General features: G+C 41.8%; 2 protein-coding genes across 6 annotated transcripts in view; one reads left to right on the forward strand and one right to left on the reverse strand.

The window, feature by feature from the left end:
- FER1L6 (fer-1 like family member 6) overlaps positions 1 to 25,241 on the forward strand; it is a 213,970-nt gene that overhangs the window by 90,246 nt on the left and 98,483 nt on the right. For all 5 annotated transcript variants that reach the window (XR_013397421.1, XM_077944009.1, XM_077944008.1 and 2 more), the window contains 5 exons: positions 6,286 to 6,466; positions 12,626 to 12,746; positions 15,529 to 15,629; positions 19,694 to 19,784; positions 23,601 to 23,720. Coding sequence is in view for 4 of the 5 variants with exons in the window: in XM_077944009.1 (XP_077800135.1) it covers positions 6,286 to 6,466; positions 12,626 to 12,746; positions 15,529 to 15,629; positions 19,694 to 19,784; positions 23,601 to 23,720 (614 nt within the window). In the remaining variant the exon portion in view is untranslated. The remainder of the gene's footprint in view (positions 1 to 6,285; positions 6,467 to 12,625; positions 12,747 to 15,528; positions 15,630 to 19,693; positions 19,785 to 23,600; positions 23,721 to 25,241) is intronic.
- On the reverse strand, positions 15,734 to 18,242 carry LOC144330851 (putative uncharacterized protein FER1L6-AS1). The gene is made up of 3 exons (XM_077944025.1): positions 17,963 to 18,242; positions 16,336 to 16,543; positions 15,734 to 15,808 (listed from the first exon to the last, which is right to left on the reverse strand). The coding sequence occupies exons 1-3, from the start codon at positions 18,163 to 18,165 to the stop codon at positions 15,734 to 15,736; spliced, it is 486 nt and encodes a 161-aa protein (XP_077800151.1). The 5' UTR covers positions 18,166 to 18,242.

Below are 25,241 nucleotides of genomic sequence, written 5' to 3' on the forward strand. Positions count from 1 at the left end.
TTGATGGTAACACTGTATAAAGAAGCAAAAAAAAAAAAAAAAAAAAAAACAGCAAAGAGAAAATGAATAAAAACTCTACACTTTAATTTCTTTCACTCACTTTAAAATATTTGTTGTATTTTGTCCATGTCTTAAAGTTGTTGTAGTTATTTGTTTTTGATAGGTTCATCTTTTAGTTTTCTATTAAAGATACAAGTAATTTAGACACCACAATTACAGTATTATAATATTCTATGTTTCTTTGTGTACTTACTACTACCAGTGAGTTTTGTACCTTCAGATGATTTCTTATTGCTCATTAACATCTTCTTCTTTCAAGTTGAAAAACTCCCTTTAGCATGTCTTTTAGGATAGGTCTAGTGTTGATGAAATCTCAGTTTTTGTTTGTCTGTGAAAGTCTTCATTTCTCCATGTTTAAAGGATATTTTTGCTAAATATAGTATTCTAGGATAAAAGGGTTTTTGTTGTTATTGTTTAGTACTTTAAATATGGCATGGCACTCTCTCCCGTCCTGTAAGGTTTCCACTGAGAAGTCTCCTGACAGATGTATTGGAACTTCTTTGTATGTTGTTTGTTTCTTTTCTCTTGCTGCTTTTAGGTTCTTTATCCTTGAGGTTTGGGACTTTGATTATTAAATGTCTTGAGGTAGTCTTTGGATTAAATCTGCTTGGTGTTCTATAGCCTTGTTCTTGAATATTGAAATCTTTCTCTAGGGTTGGGAAGCTCTCTGTTGTTATTATCCCTTTGAATAAACTTTCTACCCTGAATTCTGTCTCTCTACCTCCTCCTTGAGGCCAATAATTCTTAGATTTGCCCTTTAGAGGTGATTTTCTAGATCTTGTAGTCGTGTTTTATTCTTTTCTATTCTTTTTCGTTTCCTCTGTGTATTTTCAAATAGGCTATCTTTAAGCTTACTAATTCTTCCTTCTGCTTAATTCTGCTGTTAAGAGAGACTGATGTATTCTTCAGTATGTTGGTTGCATTTTTTAGCTCCAGAATTTCTGCTTGATTGTTTCTAATTATTCAATCTCTTTGTTAAATTTGCCTGGTAGTATTCTGAATTGCTTCTCTGTGTTCTCCTGAATTTTATCGAGTTTCCTCTATACAGCTATTTGATTTCTCTGAAAGCTCACATATCTCTGCTGCTCTGGGATTGGTCACAAGTACCTTATTTAGTTTGCCTGGTGAGCTCATGTTTTTCTGTATGGTCTTGATGCTTGTGGATATTATTTGGTGTCTAGGCATTGAAGAGTTAGGTATTTCTTGTAGTGTTTGTAGTTTGGGCTTGTTTGCACCCATCCTTCTTAGGAGGGCTTTCTAGATATTTGAAGGGACTTGGGAGTTGTGATCTAATTCTTTGGTTACTGCAGTTGCATCTGAATTGGGGGAAACTCCAAGCCTAGTAACACCGTGGCTCTTGCAGAGTTGTAGAGGTACTGCCCTGGTGATCTTGGGTAAGATCCAAAAGAATTCTCTTGATTAATAGGCAGAGACACTTGTTCTCTTAGTTTCCCTGAAAAAGAGGGAAACTCTCTGTCTCTGTACTGAGTTGCCTGGAGCTGGGGGAGGGGTAACACAAGCACTTCTGTTGCTACCACCACTGGGACTGGGCTGGCTCAGACCCAAAGCCAGCACATCCCTGGGTCTCGCCTAAGGCCCACGGTGACCACTCTCTGGCTATTGCCTGTGTTCACTCAAGGACCAAGGGCTGTACATCAGCAGGTGCTTAATCCAGCCAGGTGCCTGTCCTTTCCTTCAGGGAAATGAGTTCACCCCTGGCCCCAGGTGGGTCCAGAGATGTCATCTGGGAGCCAGGACTTGGAATCTAAAACCTTAGAAATCTACCTGGTTTTCTATTCTACTGTGGCTGAGCTGGCATCCAAGTTGTAAGGCAACATTCTTTCCACTCTTCTCTCTCCTTTCCTTAAGCAGCAGAGTCTCTCCCCATGACCACCACCACCCTAGTCCTACAGCTAGTACTGCCTGGTGATTACCAATGTTCACTCAAGGCCCAAGGGCTCTTTAGTCTGCTTATGATGAATCCAGGCTTAGTTCTCTCCCTTTGCAACAATGGGCTCCTCTCTGGCCCAAGGCAGGTCCAGAAATGCTGTCTAGGAGAGTGAAGGCCTGAAATCAGGAGCCCCAAGAGCCTGCTTGGTATTCTACCTCATTGTGGCCAAGCTGGTATCCAAGCTGTGAGACAAAGTCCCCTTTATACTTTCCTCTCCTTTCCTCAAACTGAAGGGGTTTCTCCCCATAGCTAACACAGCTGGGAATGTGTTGGGTCACACCTGAAGTCAGCATGGTGCTGAGCCTCACCCAAGGACTGTGGTGGTACTGCCTGGCTACCATTGCTGATTATCCAAGGCCCAAGGGCTCTTTAGTCTGTAGATGATTAATTCTGCTAGGACTGGTTTCTTCCTTTCAAGGCAGTGGGTTCCCTTCTGTTCCAAGGTGTGTTTAGAAATGTCATCTTGGGACCGGGCATGGTGGCTCACGCCTGCAATCCCAGGACTTTGGGGGGCCGAGGCAGGTGGATCACTTGAGGTCAGGAGTTTGAGAACAGCCTGGCCAGCATGATGAAACCCTGTCTCTACTAAAAATACCTGGGTGTCAGAAATTAGCCAGGTGTGGTGATGCGTGGCTGCAATCCCAGCTGTTCGGGAGGCTGAGGCAGGAGAGTTGCCTGAACCTGGGAGGCAGAGGTTACAGTCAGCTGAGATCAAGCCACTACACTCTAGCCTGGACCACAGAGTGAGACTCTATCTCAAAAAAAAAAAAAAAAAAAAAAAAAAGAATGTCATCTGTGGGCTAGGGTCTGAAATGTGGATCTTACAACTCTGCCTGGTGCTAATTCTGTGGCTGACCTGGTATACAAGTTGCAAGACAAGGTTGTCTTTATTCTCCTCACTCCCTTCCTCAAGCAGAGGGAAGGAGTCCCTCCCAGGGCTGCTAAGTGTTGGGAGAAGAGTGAAAATTCCTTGGCTGCCCCAGCTTATGTCTCACCTAGGGCATGTGCACCCCAAGTCCACTGTCTCTGAGCCCAGCATAGCACCAGGACTTTTCCAGAAATGGCAGTCTTTGTGGCCTAGACTACCTTTCAAGTTTATTTAGGACCGCAGAGCACCTCAGCCTGTAGTGGCGAAGCTTGCTGGAACTTAGGATGGACGATTTGCTTCTGGCTAAGTCTGGTCTAGATGCTCCCTCCTTGGGCGATGCCTGGGTTCTGCCTGGTATTGCTTTCCACTGTGACAAGGCAGCACTGAGTTCCAATACAAAATTCCACAATCACTGCATTTTTTTCATCCCCAAGTGCTCAGATTTTCTCTCCACACCATTTGGAGAGAAAATTTCTCTCCACACTGCTGGGGGATGGGGAGGAATGAATCGCCTATAGGCAATTCAAGACTGTTTTTCCTACCTTCTTCAGTGCTGCTTTCCTTAATATGATGTTAAAACCAGGTACTGTAATCACTCACCTGATTTTTGGTTCTTATGAAGGTGCTTATTTTGTATGAATAGTTGTTTAATTTGGTCTTCCTGTGGGGGGTGATCACTTCAGGGTTCTATTTGGCTATCTTGCTCCACCTTCTCTCTGCATTTATTTTCATACTTCACAAAAGTGATTAAGACTGTAGGTTTAGATTCAGACATACTTGGATTCCTAATCCTGGTTCCATTACCCAGAGTTCACTTAATGTCTCTGAGTCTCAGTTTCTTCATGTGTGAAATGAATTCCTCATAGAGTTGTTGCAAAAGTTTAAGGAGTTAAGGCATACAAAGTGCCATGCATACGGTAGATGTTATTTTGTAACTCCCCAAATCTTGGGCTATTGTGCAACTGGGAAAGCCATTCCCAGAAAGAGCATTCCATCATAGAAGGTCATGATTTATATTCAGGAAGCTCTCTTTGAACAGAGCAGAAAAAAAATAGAGATGAAATACAGCCCTTTTAAGCCATACAGCTGGAAACCTCACAAAGAATCTCCTGTCTGCATGACCAGAAAGTAGAGATACATTTTGGGAACATGTATCTTTATCGAGAGGGCAGAGGGACCCGGGAGGGTTAGCTCTGAGAAGACAGGTTTGGGTGGGGACTGAGAGAGACCTGGAGGCTGGCTTTAAGCATCAAAGGACCAGAGAAGAGGAAGGAGGCTTATGATGTGGGGCTCTAGGATGGGTCTAAGAAGACATGGACATATGTGAAAAGTGGGGTGACTTGGGGGTCTATCCAAGGAAGAACTTGCCAATAGGCAGTAAATTGCCTTAGTTGACTGGGTTCCACAGGGAGGTAGTGAGCTGCATATGGGAGTGTCCCCCGCTCTGGCCTTCTCTCCAGTAGCCTATTCTCTGGCCCTGCCCTCCATTCTTCTGATTGTCTCTTACTATAATATCTTCCCTTTGACTCATGAAGATACCCAACCCTTTCTTCTGTTTCACTTTCATCTCTGTCCATCTCAGACTACATGGTTCATCCCTTTAGCCACACTCTTCCCAGTTGTCTCAATTCTCTTCCCTGTTGTGCTATTAAAACCCCATCTAATTATCCTAGTTCTCTGCTCTCGTGCTCTGCCTTCGTGATTGACTTACAACAATTTCAATGGTTTCAGCCATAATGGATATCGAGAGAGGTCGAATAACCACCTCAGCTTATATAGCTGGTGAATTTTAAAAAGAGGACTCAAACAAGGCCTGCTAACTCTAAGTCTCCTTCTCTTTCTAGGATATTATTATGCCTCTCTCAGGTATTTTAGTATTTCCTAAGGTAAGAATAATGGAGAAGGGAAGAAAAGAATGTATTGGAATGAACTGGGAGAAAGACTCTTATGGACATAGAAACACATTGAGGTCACTGATTCACTAAATACGAATCAAGACCCTCCCTGAGTTTGTTCCATGACCAGTGGAGACACAAAAATTAGCAAGATACTATTTTCATTCTCAAGACATTTGTAGACATCTAAGTAAATTATCTGAAAACAAGATGGTAGAGGAATGATGGGAATATGATGTGATGTTAGGGACCTGTTTAGGTTAGGTTCCCAGAAACGAAACTTGGGAAGATTCTCATACATGTGAGGTTTGGGTGGCATGCTCTCGGGAGAAGCGGGTGATGGAGCATAGGGCAGGTCTCTGAGGGCAGGGAGACCAGCCACAGCCCGATCCTGTGAGGTGCTCTCAAGTGAGTGGCATCACAGACTTGGCCCCATTTTGAGGCAAGTGGGCTGGGCTTTTACATCCCCACACCAAGCTGTGAGTGGCTTCAGGCACAAGAAGGGGGCCTTATAATCTTCCGTGGAGAGGCAGACTCCATCAGTGGAAGGCAGTTCTCCATGGAAAGTGGCTGTTGTAAGCTATTAGCAGTGATCTCAGTATCTGGGGTTTGAGGGCTCCTTCCTGGTAAAGAGGATCTGGGTGGGGCACCACCAATGACTACTGCAGGGAGACAGAATAGTGATACCTGGCCTGCCTGGAGAGGAGAGGCAGGGGTTAGAGAAGGAGAAGTTAGGAAGGCTTTCCAAGTTAAGGGGTCCACGTGATTGTGGACTTTTGATCCTGAACCTTTCTTGAACAGTCAACCAACTCTGTAATATGGCTAACTTTGCAGCTCCTTCCAAAAGAGAAATGTTCATCTAAATCTTTTAAAGCATTTGACATTAGATTATAAAATGGAAAGATCAATGACACCAATATGGCTTCAGGGAATATCTATTCCTATACAAAGATATTTGTGGCACAAAAGCTGCCCTATTTGTAGGGGAAAAAATAATGTTTTCCTTCCCTCTCTCCCTACTCTGCTTCCCTCTCTCTCTCTCTCTCTCTCAAACATAATTTTGTCTTTGGGGATTTAGACAAGAAGTCTTCTCTTAGAGAAGAAGCAGGTTTGGAAAGGTGTTCATGATATTTTGTTTAGTGAAAAAGGCAAGTTACAAAATGACATATCTATGATTCTTTACCAACATCTCTATTAAAAGTTTTGCAAGGTTATACACTCTAATGTTTAAATGGTTATAACAGTTTTGTGATTTCTAGCGACTCTTTTTAGTTGATTGTATTTTCTAATCTGTCATTTGTGTAGTTATTACAAAAGAGAAAATAAGATGGATAGAACTGATAGCTCATCGTCATTGTCAGTCTTGTTGGTCTGATCATTGCTCTTTCTACCTTCATAATGACAGCTTACCTTATTGCCGTGGGAGAACATGAGCTTGGATCCTTTATGCCAAGCAGACTGATTCTGGTTACCAACACCTGACCCCTTTCCTCTTGCTACTGCCTCTGCAGGTAATTTTGGAAACCTGATTGATGGAGGGTCCCATCAAGGGAGTAAGAAGTCAGCTGAATCAGCTGAAGAAGACCTCCTTCCACTGCTTCACGAAGGACAAGAGGATGTGGCCCATGATGTTCCCATTCCTATGGCCTCCACCACTCACCCAGAGAAGCCACTGGTGACGGAAGGGAACAGGTAGGAGACATAGCCTGGGTGAACAGCCAAGGATTTTGGTATGGGATTTTGTCCAATTTCTAGGACTGTTTTCTTCAGTTCTTCACTAAAATCAGAATTTTTTTTTTTTTGAGACGGAGTCTTGCTTAGTCACCAGACTGGAGTGCAGTGGCGCATCTCAGCTCACTGCAACCTTTGCCTCCCGGGTCCAAGTGATTCTCCTGCCTCAGCCTCCTGAATAGCTGGGACTATAGGCACACACCACCATGCCTGGCTAATTTTTGTGTTTTTAGTAGAGATGGGTTTTCACCATGTTGACCAGGATGGTCTTGATCTCCTGATCTCATGATCCCCCCGCCTCGGCCTCTCGAAGTGCTGGGATTACAGGCATAAGCCACCATGCCCGGCCAGAAACATAATTTTTTAATCTCAGCTATGAGAACAAGGTGCAAATTGGAGCAAGAGGGTAAGTACCACTCAACTGAATCTTTAGCAACATGACGACCCTCCAGTTAACACACCTAGGTAATTCATTTAAGGGCAGAGCAATGATGATGATGATGATCATATCTAAAGCACCCTTTATTCTGTAACTGAAGCAAAATAAGGTAGGAAGGTCAGAACTTACAATTTCAATCCAAACCCTCTTATTATATTCATCTGAGTTCTGTGCTATTATGTAAATTCAATTTGATGGGATTATTGAATACATCATTTCTTATCTTATTTTTGACACAGTCATTTGCAAACTGAAAGACTCAAAAAAAAAAACAATTGTCAGGCACCAGAAAAGATAATTTCCGAAAACAGCTGGGGGCACTTACACGTACTCTCACTGATCTCCTTTAATCCATGCAAATTTTCAACCTGCAAATAGAAGTAAAATTATAGAATTTTTTAAAAGAAAGTGGTGTCAAGCACCGATCAAATGAGAAGGGATAGTGTAGTAACAGTCTTTTATTGCCAGATCTTGAAATATGTATGATCTTATTGGATTCTCATAATAGCATGTTTCTTCCCACATTTTGCATGCGAAGAGAATGAAGATGTTGCATGGCCCCGACAAGGCTACATCTCTATGCTCCTCAGTCCCTCTGCTCTTTTCAATCTGGACACTCTCTGGGGACTGAACCATGACCACTCTCAGGATAACAGGGACTCCCAAATCTGTCTTCCTAGACAGCCCTCTTTCCTGAGCAGCAGATCTAAGCACTTCCGCTTGGATGTCCCAGATTATTCACCAGGCCCATTGTCTTCACAGACAGCTTTTCTTCTTTCCCTATTTTCCTGTCTCATAGACCGAGCTCACCCTTCTGAGTCCTCCAAGCCACAGGCAAGAAAATTGTCAACTGTTGGTTGGGTGAGGTGGCTCACGCCGAGGTGGGTGGATTGCGAGGTCAGGAGTTCAAGACCAGCCTGGCCAACATAGTGAAACCCCGTCTCTACTAAAAATACAAATAATTAGCAGGGTGTGGTGGCAGTTACCTGTAATCCCAGCTACTCAGGAGGCTGAGGCAGGAGAATCGCTTGAACTCGGGAGGCGGAGGTTGCAGTGAGTGGAGATCGTGCCACTGCACTCCAGCCTGGGTGACAGTGGAAGACTCCAAAAAAAAAAAAAAAAAAAGGTCAACCGATCTCTTGTCCTTCCTACCTGCATCTGCTCAGTGATGAAGTCAGTCAATACAGTTCTTAAGTATTTCTCAAATCTATTGCCATTTAAAAATTCTGGCCATTGGCACCTTCAGCCTGAATTACTAGAAAACAACAGCAACAACACCTCCTACCTGACTTGGATCTTATTCAAGACCTTCGCTAAACTGTGAGAACCATTTACTCCCCTGATTCACCTCACTCATTGATGACCTGTGGCTTTCAGGATTAATTCCAGAGGCCATAGCTTATGGATTTGATCCCAGTCTACTTCTCCACCTTCATTTTTGGCCACTCTACAAACTCTTCCATTCCAAACTGCGGTGCCCCTGGCAGTTTCCCAATATGTCCTGCTGTGTACTGCTTCTGGACCTTTGAACGCACTCTTCCTTATGCCTGGCAATAATCCCCCTCCTCAGAACTGCTAGGTTCGAGACAAAGCCCGGTTCCCTTCCCTGAATCCCCAGTCTGATTTGGATTTCTGTCCTTACGTCCCCAAGCACTGATTGAAGACGTTTTTATCTGTCTCTCTCCTCTGTTAAACTGGGAGCATGTTGAGGCCAGGGACTGTGCCTTCTTCACACGCATATCTGTTCATCTCTGTGCTCATAAGTGTTTTTGAGTAAGTTAAGGAATTACTATAACTGGATTGGGTACAGAGTACTATGGGAACAGAGTCAGGTGAGTAATCCCACTGAGGAGGAGGTAAGGAGTTGGGAAAAGGCACAGAAAGAGTAACATCCTAAAGGATGAGAATGTGCTTAAGGGATTGAGGGAAAGCATTTAGGACAAAGCAGAATGGAGTCCATTGAAATAGTCTTAGCTGTTTGTCCTCTTGTTTTTGAGCATTCCCTGAATTTTCTAAACCTTGTGCTTCCATGGGCCTTCCATGAATCACCTTCTTTGGGGTATTTTTTTGGGTCCCTGAATGCCATACCTGTTTATCTGTCATTCTTTACAACACCAGAGACAACCCCAAATTCCTCTGTCTTTTAACTTTATTCTCAAAACTGAGACCATCAGTGAGTGAACAGCTGGCTCTGCAGTTCTGGGGGACTGTTCTGAGACTACTCAGAGGTACTCTGCATCTTTGCACTGAGGCCAGGCAGTGAAGACATTCTCTACCTTGATGGATTAGCCATTGATGACTATTGGTGGGGATTTCAGGGGAGGATGGCAAGGGAAGGATTTAGGAGGAGATGAGAGGTTTCAAAGCATCCTTGGATGCACCTCATATTAGTGCTGTCCTGCTGACTTAAGGAAACCAAAATAAGTCATGCTGGTATTTTTTTGGTTCAGTTGGGCTTTCTATACACTCTTCAGTCACCATACTGAGGCTCTGTCTATATAGTGACAAGCCAGGGAGGCAGCAGCTGAGTTGGAAAAGTCTATGTCTATAAAAGACCCCTATACATATATACACATATATGCATGCATGTGCACATATATTTGAACACACACAATTTATTTGCTGCCCCCATTAAAATGTCACCTTGGATTTGTTCTGGGCTTTCCAGTTTTACAAAGCACATGCATTCACATGCATCTAATTTACTAGGCTGGAGCTCCGGAATGGGACTGGAGAATAAGATATCCAATGGCAGGTCATCATGTGATGACCCAAAGTCACAAGGCTGGTCCTGTATCAGCACAGCCATTTAGACTGACAGTCTCCTCTTTCCACAAGCAGCACAGCACCTTCCCATCTGCTGCCCTCCAGCTGCCCTGCAGTTTGCCTAAGAAGCCACAGCATCCTTGTCCATGTAAACATACTAAGACTAGAAGGTCCTGAGAACCAAAGAGACAAAGGCCTTGTTGAACATCATTAGCACAAAATGACCCAAACCAAAGAAACCTTGAGATAAAGTAAAATTTGGGGTGGGAATTTATTTATCTGCAGGATTCTTAGTGCAATGATTTTTAAAGGGATAAAATAGAGCAGTTTGGTTTCTAAACTTGTTTTTGTTCTCCTGCTGTAATAACAAACCCAGTTTCTTCCAAAAACTTACATGGCTTCTCTTCTGAGTAAACACCTGCCAGTCTGTTTTCTGCAGAACAGACCATGGGACACCTTCACTAATTTTACTGTCTCCTTCAGAGGAAATTTGTGTGGAAGAGCTAAAAAGAACAATCATCCGTTCTTTCAGGCTGAGGTTCTCTTTAGTTTTTTGGAATGGAAACAAAGGTCTCTCTCTCTCTCTCTCTCTCTCTCTTGCTCTCGCTCTCACTCTCTCTGTCTCTCTCCCCCACTACCACTTTATAAAGGCTTCTTGCTCCATGTGTCATCCTGTCACACCCATCCCATGGACTTTAGCTTTCCACAGTTCTCTTCACACAGTCCCAGGTATTTGAGAAAAAATTACACTGGGTTTGGGGGAAAACCTGGTCAAAAAAATAGCTGTCATTAGGCAGGGAGCTTCTTCAACTTTTTGCCATATTTCTCCCCACTTAGCTACCTCCACACCCATCCCCTTCCTTCATGAGATTAAAACATATAAATTAGCTGCTTCTTTTCTGTCATCTCTCTCACTCTGTTAACTGCCTCTCATCGGCATGCTCACATTTCCAACTGCCGTCTTCAAATATTCCTTCTGGCTCCACGGCTTCCCCTTTTAGCTACTTTGCTATCCCTCTTGTCCCTTTTAGCCAAGCAAGTAACCTACATTATTGGCATTAGTTCCTGACAACACAAAATATCAGACGGATGGGTGGAAGAAAAGAAGGATGGAATGAAAAGTGGATGGAAGGAAAGGTGGTTAGATGGGCAAGCCATGAAATGCTGAAGTTTAGTTTGGGACAAAAGCCTTTACCCTCATTGATAGTATGATTATCTTTTTACATTTCTCTAGCAATTTCAGCCTATATAATGCATTTATATCTGTTTTCTTTTTTAAAAAATTGTTTTTTCCCATAGGTTTTGGGGGAACAGGTGGTATTTGGTTACATGAGTACATTCTTTAGTGGTGATTTGTGAGATTTTGGTCTGCCCATCACCCAAGCAGTATACACTGAACCCAATTTGTAGTCTTTTATCCCTCACTCTCCTCCCACCCTTTCCCCTCCAAGTCCCCAAAGTCCATTGTATCCTTCTAATGCCTTTGCATCCTCATAGCTCATAGCTTAGCTCCCACTTATGAGTGAGAGCATACAATGTTTGGTTTTCCATTCCTGAGTTACTTCACTTAGAATAATAGTCTCCAATCACATTCAGATTGCTGCAAATGCCATTAATTCATTCCTTTTTATGGCTGAGTAGTATTCCGTCATATATATGCACACACACCACAGTTTCTTTATCCACTTATTGATTAATGGACAGTTGGGCTGGTTCCACATTTTTGCAGTTGTGAATTGTGCTGCTATAAACATGCATGTACGTATCTTTTTTGTATAATAACTTATTTTCCTCTGGGTAGATACCCAGTAGTGGAATTGCTGAATCAAATGATAGTTCTGCTTTTAGTTCTTTAAGACCTGAAACTATAAAAATTCTACAAGATAACATCAGAAAAACCCTTCTAGACATTGGCTTAGGCAAAGATATTATGACCAAGAACCCCCCCCCAAAAATGCAACAAAAACAAAGATAAATAGGTGGGATTTAATTAAACTAAGGAGCTTTTGCACAGCAAAAGGTACAGGCAGCAGAGTAAACAGACAACCCACAAAGTGGGAGAAAATCTTCACAATCTATACATGTGATAAAGGACAAATATCTAGAATCTACAAGGAACTCAAATTATCAAGAAGAAAACAGTCTCATCAAAAAGTGGGCTAAGGACATGAATAGACAATTCTCAGAGGAAGATACGCAAATGGCCAACAGACATATGAAAAGATGCTCAGCATCACTAATAATCAGGGAAGTGCAAATCAAAACCACGATGCTCAAAACGCACAAAATGCAAAAATACTCAAAATGCGCAAAACTACCTTACTCCTGCAAGAATGGCCATTACTAAAAAATAAAAAAACAATAGATGTTGGCATGAATGCGGTGAAAAGGGAACACTTCCACACTGCTGTTGGGAATGAAACTAGTACAACCACTGTGGAATACATCTGTTACCTTGACTTTCACACATGCCTGGCACATAGTGACCAGAAAGGAAAAGTTACTTTTCTTCCCATTTTCCTTCTCATTTAAAATCATCCTCCTCCTGTACTCCAGCCTGGGTGATGGAGCAAGAACTTGCCTTTTAAAAATTAATTACTTAATTAAATAAAAATAAAGCCATCCTTCTTGAAAAAGGCCTGCCTGAAAAAATCCTGTCCTCTAGTGATCGTTTCTAAGCTTGCTTCCAGTTCTGATGGTGGCTGTTAATACCTCTCCATTGTAGCCATCTAACTGTTCATTGTTCATTGCTCACAGGTCCCCAATTATAGACTAAGGATGGTGTTAAAAGTTTGATAGTTTTGTTACCATGCCTCCCGAGTCCTGCCCAGAACATACAAAACATTAACGTGTGACTGGGGTTGCCTGGAAAACACTGATTACCAGCTAACTTCCAGACCTAATTGTTTTCACAGGAATTACAACTATTTGCCATTTGAGGCTAAGAAGCCCTGTGTCTACTTCGTCAGCTCTTGGGGAGACCAGACCTTCAGGCTGCACTGGTCTAACATGCTGGAGAAAATGGCAGACTTCCTGGTAGGTGACTCTGACAGGTGATGGATTAGAGGATTGGGAAGCTGGTCGGGGAAGGGATTTTTAAAATCCACCTAGTAGAGGATGTTAACCTCAGTTTAAATACAAACAAATGGGGGATGGTGCATTTGGAGGGCATGTGGATCCTACCATGCGTATCTAGGGGAATGAGATAACATTTTGTAAAATCCCTGGACTTGAATGAAACTACCTAAGTTCAAATCCCTGCCCTGCTTCTGGCTGTTATAGGATCTAGATATGGGCTGTTTTTCTAATCTCCGAAGGGCAGGAATTGACAACTTTCTCACAAAATTGATAGATCCTGGCTTCAACTAATAGAAATTCCTAAGTCCCTGGCACGGTGGACAACTACCTACAACATCAGACCCTGCCTGCCTCTACAGCCCCGTCTTTCCTATGTTCTTCCTCCCTTACTTTGTTCCAACCACACTGGTCTCCTTTGAATATGTTGAAAAAGCCAAATTCCTTTAAGCCTCCCAGCCACCACCATGCCTTTTCCTCTGTTACTTTTCCCCTCTCTAGTCTTCTTGTAACCCAGCCAAATTCCAGCGTTTAGTTTCAGACTTCCTCAGGGAAGAGTGTGACACCTTCTACCCCCTTATCTTCTTACATAAAACCCTGTTTTGTTTTGTTTTGTTTTGTTTTGTTTTGTTTTGTTTTTGAGAAGGCAGTCTTGCTTTGTCACTCAGGCTGGAATGCAGTGGCATAATCACAGCTCACTGCAGCCTTGCCCTTCTGGGCTCAAGTAATCATCCTGCCTCAGTCTCCCATGTAGCTGGGACCACAGGGATGTCCTACCACCCCTGGCTAATTTTTTAAATATTTTGTAGAGATGGAGTCTCACTGTGTTGCCCAGGATGGCCTGGAACTCCTAGGCAATCCTCCCACCTCAGCATCCCAAGTATTTGGAACTACAGGTGCACGCATGCAACCATGCCTGATTTTTTTTTTTTTTTTTTGAGACAGGATCTCACTATGTTACCCAGGCTGGTCTGGAATTCCTGGGCTTAAGCAATCCTCCTGCCTTGGCCTCCCAAATTGCTGGGGTGTTAGGCATGAGCCATCGTGCCTGGCCAACGCCCTGTTCTTTTCCTTTGGACCACTTATACTTTACAATATATTTGTGTGTTTCTTTGTTCAATAACGATTTGCCACTGTTTCTATGGCATTTAGCATAATGCCTGGCACCTGATAGGGGCTAAATAATTATTCATGGAATTGAATGTTTGAAAGTATTTTATACTGTAAACAGTGCCAATCAATATCCAATCAATGCTAGGTTTTCCCACCTCAGCCCCAGGAGGGAGAGAAAGCTGGGACCTCTGTTTCTCTGATATCTTGCTCCTTCCCTTTATAAATTCTTCTCTCCTACTCCCGTGCTCCCACTACTCTGTCCCACATGCCTTACCAGATCATCCTTGTCTTGACCCTCCTGTTCCACTAAAACCTATGCTAAGTCAAGAACAAATTTCTCTGTCCCATCTGCTTTATAATCCTTGTCTCCAAATTTGTAAAACAAAGTATTGTCTCTGACCATGGGGATTCCAGGCATCATGGAGATAAACTCTGAGAGTGTTCAGGAGACCTAGTCTGGGGTCACAGCACATGGAGGTCCCAGACTGTCTTGGTTAGGATGGTCTTACTTCTCCTTCAGACAAAACAGATCCTTTATCTCCAAGAGTCTTGACATTTTTCTCCAAGAGTCTTGACATTTATCTCCAAGAGTCTTGACAAAGCAAATCAGAATTTTTTTCCTAGAGGCCATAGTGACATTCATTTCTAATTCCTTTATCAATGTTGGCATCCCTGCCATGCTTGGCATATCATGGCTAACTACCATGAGAGACATGACTGAATGTTTACTAACTACCAGCGCTGTTTGAGGATATTCACACCCCCTATAGTGTTGTAGGTGCGTTCTGTTATTATTTCATTCTACAGATAAGGAAATTGGGCATAAATGGATTAATTCACTTGTAAGTTATAGAGCCTGGATTTGAACCAAGGCAATCTGACTCTGGAGCCCAAATCCTTAACTATGCCACAATGTTTCCTATTCTTATAGTGAAGGTGTAAAGAGGGGGAACATATGTCCCCAGGCACCAGACTTTGAGATATGGTAGAGAATACAGTTTCATAAATTCTAGCAAAGGCGTAGTAACACATATACTTCCCCTTAGGTGCCGTTTTCCTCCAGGTCACTAAATAGAATTCTAGAATTTAGTCCCAAAGGAAAAGTGTGATTATTAAGTATACAGGCATAGGGCCATTGCCATGTACAATCTGTCCCATTACGTGGCCCAAAACTCATGTAATCAGAAGAACAGGGAACCCTTTAATTTCAGGGATTATTCAATATGATTATATCCCTATGTAAAAAATTGACTTGAACATTACTTTTGAAGTTTTGGGTAATTATATCTAATTACTCTACATTGTTAGCTATTTCCCACATTATTAGGTTTCCCCAGAGAGTAGATTCTAAATAAATGGTACCCATTAGGGAATGGATCTATAACAGAAACAATGAGTTTGAACAGTATGGGAGAAGACTTGTGTCTGGACCAATTCCACTTATTAAAAGAAAGGTTCAAAGTTAGAATGCAGTAGCATTTTCCAATTCAAGTACAAGAAAACTAGATAAATCTTCCTTCATTTCCAAAACAAAAAATTAGCTGTTCTTTCTAGTACATTACAATTAGTATCTCTACTACCAATCTCATTCCCACTGCCTCATCTCTCCACCTCTGTGGTTTGTTTTCAGGAAGAAAGTATAGAAGAAGTGAGAGATTTGATCAAGATTTCACAGGAGGCACCTGAAGAGAAAATGAAAACAGTGTTCAGTGACTTCATCAGTCAGAGCAGGTACCGGGAGAGACAGCCGGCATAGGCAGAGCTGAGCTTCTGTGGACTCAGCTTTTCATTACCTTGAGAGAGGAGTCGATTTCCTATGCATTCAAATGGGTGTTTTAGAGTGCTGTATCCATCTTAATTTTGTTCAGTAATTTCACTGGTGCTTGTGGACTGACTACTGCTTCTTGACACTTAACTCAAACATAAATCAAAGGTGGAAAAAGCAAAGGAAGACTTACTACAGAGACTCTGTAGGAAACAAGAAAAATGCTAGTAGTGTTAGTGTACCAGCATGGTGCTGTGCATGTGGTAGACACTCAGCAACTATGTGACACTTAGATGGTTAGAAGCATAAGCTATTAATATATAAAATACTGTTGTTGGGCTGAGGGGAAACATCTCTTCTCTGAAGGCTCTCTGAAAATCAACTATTATACTAAATATACTATTATAGGGGCTGAGGGAAAACCTTCCCTCCCCTCTGAAGGCTCAGTGGAAATCAACTGACAAAAAGTAGATTAATAGGAGAAAAGGCATGCAAATGTATTAACGTGCACAGGGGAGAACCACAGAGTGATTACTCAATTACCCAGTGCAGTACAGAAGCTTATATATCCTTTTTTAGACGGGATGGGGGAGATGGAGAATCTAGACATTTCTTTTGAGGGACAGTAAATCATTAGGAAGAATGAATGGACCAGGGAGATGGGAGGCCAACCTTAGGGGAAGGTGAGGCATGAAGCTGCACAGGAACACAGGTTGTCTTAGTTTTTATACAAAGTCCCCCAGGTAATCTCTTGGAGCTGTCCTTAGAAGAACAGATGCAAAGTCTTTCAGGGCAGGTGATGATTCCAGTCTCTTCTCTGTTGGTTGATCTTTCCTGGTTATTTGATGAGATCTCTAGGGAGGGAGTCTTAAGACAATCACTTTTAAGCTTTCTTAGTCTGAGAGGAAAATGTAAAGAGTCTCTGCTGGTGCCTCGGAAAAGAGGATCAGAGAGACAGGGAGACATGGAAAAGGTCAGAGAGAAACCCTGGTTCTGAGGCTTATTTCTGAGGCCTTCCAATTTTCAAAGCACTCGGCATGATGAAGCACCATATTTTAGGGAATTGTTTTCTGTGTTCCAACACAATTTAATGAAAATTTTATACAACATATTGAGTACCAATTAGTAACCCTTATTCTAGAGGTCAGACAATATAATAAAAGATAAAAAAAAAATAGGCTATATAGTTAATTATCTTTTACTGAGAAATTTCCCCAAAACTCAGTGGCTTAACACCATAGTTATTATCTCACTGTTTCTGTGGGCCAGGGGGCCGGGTGTGGCTCAGCTGGGTCCTTTGGGTCAGAGTCTCTTCCCTGACTGCAGTCATATTAAGGCTCCACTGGGATGGATTCACTTCCAAGATCACTCATGTGGTCATTTGCAGAATTCAGTTTTTCATGGGCCATTGGGCTGAGGACTTCTCACTAGCTGTTGCCTTGCCATGTGAGCCTCTCTAAGCTGCCTCTCATGACAGAGCAGCTGGCTTCATTCGAGCCAGCAAGCACAAAGAGTTGGAGAGAACATCCCAGCAAGACAGAAGTCAGAGTCTCCCATGCCTAGTCTTGGAAGTGACAGCCCATCACTCTTGACTATTCTGTTAGAAGCAAGTCACTAGGCCCAGCCCATCTTCAAAGGGAGGAGATTACACAGTAACATGAATTGAAGGAGGTGGGACTCGCTGGAGCCGTCTTAGAGGCGGCTGACACTTTAAGGAAACAACTTGGACTAACCCTTGAAATTAACTAGGTTAAGATTTGAGCAAATATGAGAACTTGTCATAATGGAACAATGGAACTAATGGAAAGGGAGTGGAGATTCATCTGATGAAAGGCAGGGAGTAGCTAAATTCTGGTGTTCAGCTTTTTAAGTTCTGCCTTCCCAATCTCTCAACTACTCAATAATTTTTACTTTACAAAAAAAGGGAAAGCAAATAAATAGTTTTTATTTCTTGTTTTTCATTATAAAAGATATATATACACACACACAGAAACACACACACATACAGAAACACACACACACAGAAACACACATTAGTGCTACTGCTGTTGTGAGCTGTTTAGTGCCACCTGAAATTCCCTTTAAGCATTTGAAAAAACTTCACAATGCATACTTTTAGAAACTGTTTATGAGCAAATTAATAGCTCAATAACTTCTCTATGTTAGGGGATTACTTGGGATGACAGTTAATCATTCACCCTTTTTCAAGTTTATAACCAACTGAAAAAAATATTAGAATAAGACAGAGATCAAAATGTTTTATAATTGGAAAAGCTGGATTTGAGAAAGCAGCTTGGACCTGAGGTCAAGGCAAGCTTCCTGTTCCCTGAGCCTGTTCATGGCCAAGCAGCTCAACAGGGCTTCTCCCTCCATCTCGCCCTTGCCTCTCACAGGGACAGGGCACTCGCCATGGGACACGTGAAGGTAAGGGGGGTGTTCACAGCTAGCAGGCAGGCTGGGTCTGAAAGATGAAGAATGAACAGAAACGTGTGCCATGGTCATTTACCCCAATTTTAACGAGGAAACAAATTATTTCTCCCTGTGGGGAAAGGAAAGGGATCAGAAGTGATCATGTCTACCTGTACTGATCCATTCTGGAGAGTGACATGGAATTCCTTCTGCCACAAGAAAAGGCAGGAATTGGGGCAACAAGATTCCCTCTTCAAAATATAATCCTTTTTATTCCTTTTTAAAATTTAAAGAAAAGGTAGTGTTACTAGTGTGTCCAAGGAGGATTTCTGGTGAGACTTCCAACCACCAGTGGGTAGAGTCTGGTATGGGACCTTGTCCTAGGTGGTGTGGCATCTTAGGTTTTCCTTTTTGTTTCCTTTATAATTGATTTTTTTCATCAGAAGTGCTCATCATTGAAATGATCATGCTCATCATTTAAAAAAAACCAAATATATCAAGTATGAAAGTTCTTCTCAATTCTCTCTCCAATCCTACTCTCCAGTGAGAAGAGTTTGATTTGTCCTCCTGGACTTTTTTCTGTGCATTTGGAAACACACATCCTCATGTACACACTCATAAAATAACACATTTCTTCACAAATGATATCACACATTTGCTCAGCAGGTTGCCTTTTCATTCAGCAAAATATCACAGGCATCTTTCTACAGGTGCACATAATAGATATCCTGAATATTCAATTGCTTTTATGTGCCATGATATATTTAACTAGTCCCTAATGACATTTAAGTTGTTCCCACTTATTTTGCTACTATGAACAGTGCTACAATACATATGATTGTGTAAACATAATCTTAAGGGTAAGAATTCTAGCATAATTTACTTTAATTTTGAATCAAATTTAAATTTTGATAGGTGCTATCAAGTAGCCTCTAAAACACTGTAAGAATCTACACCCACCTTCAATAAAGTAGAAGAGTAACTATCTCCCAACATCTTCACCAACCTTGAATATTATTCATTTTTATAGGTAAAATGGTATTGATTTTAATTTACATTTAAGTTATCACTAGTAAGGAAAATATCTTATTTCCCCAAGCGTTTAGTCCATTTACATTTTTCTTCTTGAATTGCATTCACAATCTTTACTATTTTTCTTTTGAATATATGTTTAACTTCATCTCCAAAAAATGTTACTACTCAGTCTTTCCTATTGTTTTTAAATGGTAGGGATACATCTAAATATTGAATCTAAAATATTTGTTTTACATACAACTTTTCAGGAAACTTTTGGTGTGTGTTAAATTTGTAAGATGAAGAAAAACAGCATTTTGTGGGTTTTGTTATGAATTTTTGTAGCAATCACAATGGATTGTACTGAAAGTAAGTGGAAAAAACACCTGTTCCCCAAAACTAATGTTGGGTCTGGGCATCATTTCCAGTTCTCATTTTGTCTCTTGGAAAAGTTAATACATTGTGGCTTAATCCTAAATTAAAAATATTGGTTTTATGGCTTCAAAAGATTTCCAATGTATTGCAGAAATGATATTTGCAAACCTCTAGAATTATATAAATGGATTTTCACTAAGTAGGTTTCAAAATTGTTATTCTTTTCTTACAGTGCCTTTATCTCTGAAGCAGAAAAAAAACCCAAGATGTTGAACCAAACCACTTTAGATAAGAAGCGACTTACGCTCTGTTGGCAGGAGCTGGTATGTGAAAATCTATTTATACTTTGTGGACAGAGTTAAAAATAAACCTCACGGATGAGGCATAGTTCACAGACCAAATGAGGATAAGGTTTAAAGGTCATACATTTTTGGGATGCAGAGACAAGAGTGAGAAGGGAACATTTGTTAAGCTGGAAAGAAATGAACATTTATTGAAGGTTTATAAGGATGAACTAGAAGCCCACTGGTCCTACTTCCTATTCTGATGGAGAATAGGTGCCCTCTAGCTCATTTTCTTGACCTTCATATTTTGTTAAAGGCAGTAGACTTGCTTGGCCCTGTGCCCCACAAGCCAAGAGATCAAAAGAAATAACTGTGCTCCTTGACTTCAGGTTCTTCCTATTGAGAATTGTGTTAAAATTTGTAAGCGCTTCTTGAGAACAGGTCAGGAGTTGATACCCCTCTGTGTCCTGGGAACCTGCATGTACTAGGTGCCTAATAGTTGCCCAGTTCTTCTTTAATGACTGGTGACTAGAATTGCCAGACCAAGTCAGGCCCTGGATTATCTCAATTGGAAATGTCAGTTCCAGCAAGGGCACCAAGGGACATTTCATGTGAGGCCAGGATAATTCTGCAAAGAAAGATTACTCAGTGCTTGACTTCTCAGGGACATTTTAAAGTATGAGTGGGGCTCAGAGAGATTAAATGACTTTTTCTAAAGATCACAGCTAGTTAACTGTAGTCCAAAAACTAAAACCCAGGTCTCCTAACTCCTCATCCATCCTTCTTCCCAGAATGCTGCTTTTCTGTCCTCTGGAACATTTCAGGGAGGCTAGATTCTCACCATCAATAAGACCTTCTTCCTATGCTGGCTTTTTTCAGCACCTCTGGCTGAAGTGCTGTCTCTGCAGCTTCCCTCTGCTCCATGTTTTCTGCAGAGTTCTGTCTTCACATTGTCTGACAGCCCTTGGCCTGATTATTTCAATATCTTTTTTAGTGGCCTAGGTCTCCCTCCTCATCTCTAGACCTGCATTTCCAGCCTCCTAGTGGGCATCTCCATGCTTATATCACCCCAAACTCTGTGTATCCTACTGAGCCCATCACCTTATCTCAACTTGTTCAACATCCTGCATTGGTACCACCAGCTAGACTGACTGCTCAAACAAGAGGGCTAAGCTTCAACATTGGCTCTTTGTCTCTCACCTTAAGTAGCCATTTGAATACTAGGTCCTGTAGATTCTGCCTCTTAGTGACTCTGGAATGAACTCCACTTCTTCATCTTCACAGTCACTGCCTAAACTGAGTTTCTTAGCATCTCTGTTCTAGAGTATTGCAAAAGTCTTCCTCTAATCCATCTTCCATACCACAACCAGCATGATCTTTCTAAAACACAAACCTGATTAGATCATTATTCAAAAAAAGCATTGGATTCTCTCAATCATTCATAGGATAAAGTCTAAATCCCTTTTGCATGATATATTGGGCTGTTTAATGTCTGGCCCCAACCTAGCATCCCAGTCTTATCCCTCTTTAGTTTGTTCCCATGTATCTATGCTCTGACAATTTTGAATCCTCGATGATTATGTATATTCACATGTAACTGTTCCCTCTGTCTTCTTACTCTCTGATGAATTCTATTCACATTTTAAAATTCAGCTCAAATGTCATACTCTCCAGGTAACCAGCTTTGCCCCTGTCTAGTACCACAGTGCTTCATGCATTTTAATTATGTGCATGTATTGTTTTCACCTCACCAACCTGTCAATGTCTTGGGGAAATGAAGCATTATTTCTTCTCTCTGTCCCAGACCTGGGCTCCAAGCATAGTGCCTGGTAGATAACAGGTATGCATTTCTTCCAGTCAGCATTAGCAGAGGCTTCCTACGTGCCACACACTCCTCTAGATGCTGGGAACAAAGCTAGAAGAACTTGGTGCTTGTCCTTGAGGAATTTCTAGATTGAGTAGTTCATTCATTCCATAAACATTTATTTAACACCTATGTGCCAGAAACTCGTTAGACACTGAGCATACAATAAGGACAAGACAGAGGAGGTCCTTGTCCTACTGAAGTTTACACATTAATGGTTAAGATAAAAGAGAGACAGGTAAACAGAAAATACATAAAAATTATTACAGATTGTGATTCAAAAGGAAATTCTAAAAAGCCACAGGGATCAGGAAAACATGGGGGTATATAATACAGTGGTGACATTTAAGTTGAGGCCTTAAAGATGAGAAGAAACCAGCCATGTAGAGACTAGGAAGAACATCTGAGCAAGAGGAAACACCAAGCATACCAGCTAATATGGTTTGGCTGTGTCTCCACCCAAATCTCATCTTGAACTCTCACATGTTGTGGGAGGGATCTGCTGGGAGGTGATTGAATCATGGGGGCAGGTCTTTCCCATGCTGTTGTCATGATAGTGAATAAGTCTCATGAGATCTGATGGTTTACAAAGGGTAGTTTCCCTGCACAAGCTCTCTTTCTTTGCCTGCCGCCATCTACGTAAGGCGTGACTTGCTCCTCCTTGCCTTCCACCATGATTTTCCCCATGAGGCCTCCCCAGCCATGTAGAAGTATGAGTTCTCCATTAAACCTCTTTCCTTTATAAATTACCCAGTCTCGGGTATGTCTTTATTAGCAGCATGAGAAAAGACTAATACACCAGCTTTAGGATGGAGAAAGTTTGTCATGTTCTAGGGCTTCTGAGGACCAGTGTGCCTGAGGCACAGTGAGCGAGGAAGGAATATTATAAGATGAAACAGACAGTGGCAGGGCCAACTCACACAGGGCCTTAGAAGTCACTGTAAATACTTTTTTCCTAAGCACATAAATGTGAGCTAAACAAATGAATCAAACACTTTTGGGTTTTCCAACCACTTACATTGAACTTTCTGGCAGCATTTCTCATATGATGTCTTCTTGGTCTGAAAGCAGCCACCATACCTCCAGGAAGAGGTGGTGAGTGCAGTGGTTAAGCACTGGACTCTGGATGTAGCTGGGGGTCAGCTCTGGCTCTGCCATTCAGTAGCTGCATTACTGCTTCCTCAGCTGTAAAATGGAATTAATAGAACCTACTTCATAAGACTGTTATGAGGAGTAACAAAGGATTAATACAGTGGTTAGAATATTGCCTGGCACAGAGGAACATCTCAGTACACCTTAGGCTGCTATTATCGTAGTTGTTGTTGTTAAATATCAGAAAGCCTCTGTTCTCACACTGCTAATAAAGACATACCCAAGACTGGGTAATTATAAAGGAAAGAGGTTTAATTGACGCACAGTTCCACATGGCTAGGAGGCCATGGTGGCCGCCAGTCATGGTGGAAGGCAAGAAGGAGCAAATCATGTCTTACATGGTGGCAGGCAAGAGAAGTGCCAAGCAAAAGGGAGAAAAGCTTCTTATAAAACCATCAGATATCATGAGAACCTTACTATCACGAGAACAGCATGAGGGTAAATGCCTCCATGATTAAATTACCTCCCACCAGGTCCCTCCCATGATATGTGGGGATTATGGGAATTACAGTTCAAGATGAAATTTGGGTGGGACACAGCCAAACCATATCAACTTAGATTCAGGTGCTGGTTAATAAGCCATGTAACCTTGATAAGCCTGTGGCCTTTCTGGACCTCAGCTTCTCATCTGTCAAGCGGAGGTGAGATGATATTACTGCCTCCATAATCCTGTGAAGTTTCCACTAAGGGGGCAGCGTGCACGGCGGCAGACCCTGGAACAGTCCACGTGAGTGGCTCAGTGTGGAGCTCACCAGGACCTTCAGGCCTCTTCAGCAACAGGATGCTTCTTCTTGTCCAGATCTCTAGAAAGACCTACACTGACTCTTGTCTTGTTTTAGGAAGCAATGCGCAAGGAGGCCAAGGGGATCATTCAGCAGCAGAAGAAAAAGTTACCTCTTGATGAAATGATTCACGAAGCCCAAAACTTTGTGGAAAAAATCCGCTTTCTTGTTGACGAGGTAATTGACTCTAAAGGCAAACCTCATTTGGAAGGTTAGACTGAATGTCTTCCAAGGAGGTTTGAATGGTTGGTACGGGTGAAATACGAATCAATGTTTTTCTCCCCAGCCCTAGTGGGCTGCGCAGGCACTCCTAGTTTAGAGAAGAGATTTTTAAATTAAACCAAAAATGTACAGCTTTATTGATTTTTTTAAAAAACAAAACCTGAGCATTCAGCAAAGTAAAAGGCACATTTGCTAATGGGCTTGGGTGAAGTCAACATACGCACCGGGAACTTTGATAGGTTTTCAACTATAAAAGGATTTAAATTCGTGCCCAGTAAAGGGCACGGCAGCTTCTCGTTTTAAAGTTAGTTGTAAACAGTGTCTTCTGGTGACTTCTAGAATGACCTGTTTAAAAAGAGCCCTCATATTTGCATCTGTCAGATACTGACATTCGTTCTTGAAGCCTGCAAATGTGTAGAAACTTCTAAAACAGGGTTTTTTTTTGTGGAAAGATTTCAGGGAGAGAGATTTACTGTTTCTGTTTTTCTTGAAAATTGCAGTTCTTATTGCAAATCAGTCATTCCCTGGCGGCATATTACTCGGTGAGACAAGCAGTCAGTAGACATAGGAATTTGAATAAGCACTCAGAAGAGAGAAGGGATGCCCTCTTCGGGGATTAGTTACACCCGATCACTAGGGATTGGAAACACAGAGCATCTGCTTCCAGTCCAGGAATGTCAAAGCCTTGTTTATAACAATATACCTCTTTTTGTTTTGAGAGTTTTGTTTGTTCAGAAATGTGCATTTCAAACATTTACAACCTAATGGGCCACTTGGCATGGAATTCTACTCTTTCTATCTTGATTAATTCAACTTTAAAATCTAATTTCCTATGCAATTTAGCTGAGTTCCTGCTGAATAACCACTTAAAATGGAAATAAAATATTTTGCAATCATATTATAGGTACACAGTTCCTTGCAGAAATACTTGCCTAAGAGCAAGTGTAAGTAAAGTCATTCAAAGACATGCATAGATTTTTGTTTTTGTTGTTTCATTTGAATATTCTGGAAATGTTATCTGGCTCTGAGGAGTGCTTAAAACTAAATCATTATTACAAGACTGGAAAAAATCCATGGGAAGTTGTGCAAAAGTGTTTGTCCTGCAGATGGAGAAAAGTAGGCTACCAAAGATGCCAGATCACAGGTCCGACTTGCATGTTCTCATATGGGCAGTTTGACATGTGGGTTTGTATGCACTTTTTTTATTTTTTATTTTTTGAGATGGAGTCTCACTCTGTTGCCCAGGCTGGAGTGCAATGGCATGATCTTGGCTCACTGCAACCTCCTCCGCCTCCTGGGTTCAAGCGATTCTTCTGCCTCAGCCTCCTGGGTAGCTGAAACTATAGGCGAGTGCCACTACCCCTGGCTAATTTTTGTATTTTTAGTAGAGACGTGGTTTCACCACATTGGCCAGGATGGTCTCGAACTCCTGACCTCATGATCCACCCACCTCAGCCTCCCAAAGTGCTGGGATTA

This window comes from Macaca mulatta, chromosome 8, assembly GCF_049350105.2.
Source record: "Macaca mulatta isolate MMU2019108-1 chromosome 8, T2T-MMU8v2.0, whole genome shotgun sequence".
Taxonomy (NCBI): Eukaryota; Metazoa; Chordata; class Mammalia; order Primates; family Cercopithecidae; genus Macaca; species Macaca mulatta.

What these genes read in the sequence shown, in the direction of transcription:
- LOC144330851 (XM_077944025.1), bottom strand. Translation starts at nt 18,165, where the DNA reads ATGACCATGGCACACGTTTCTGTTCATTCTTCATCTTTCAGACCCAGC. An exon ending in GAAGCTTGCCTTGACCTCAG is followed by an intron (nt 16,544 to 17,962) that starts GTCCAAGCTGCT and finishes AAAGCTTAAAAG; the next exon opens with TGATTGTCTTAAGACTCCCT. An exon ending in ATGCCTCACCTTCCCCTAAG is followed by an intron (nt 15,809 to 16,335) that starts GTTGGCCTCCCA and finishes GTTTGAGTTAAG; the next exon opens with TGTCAAGAAGCAGTAGTCAG.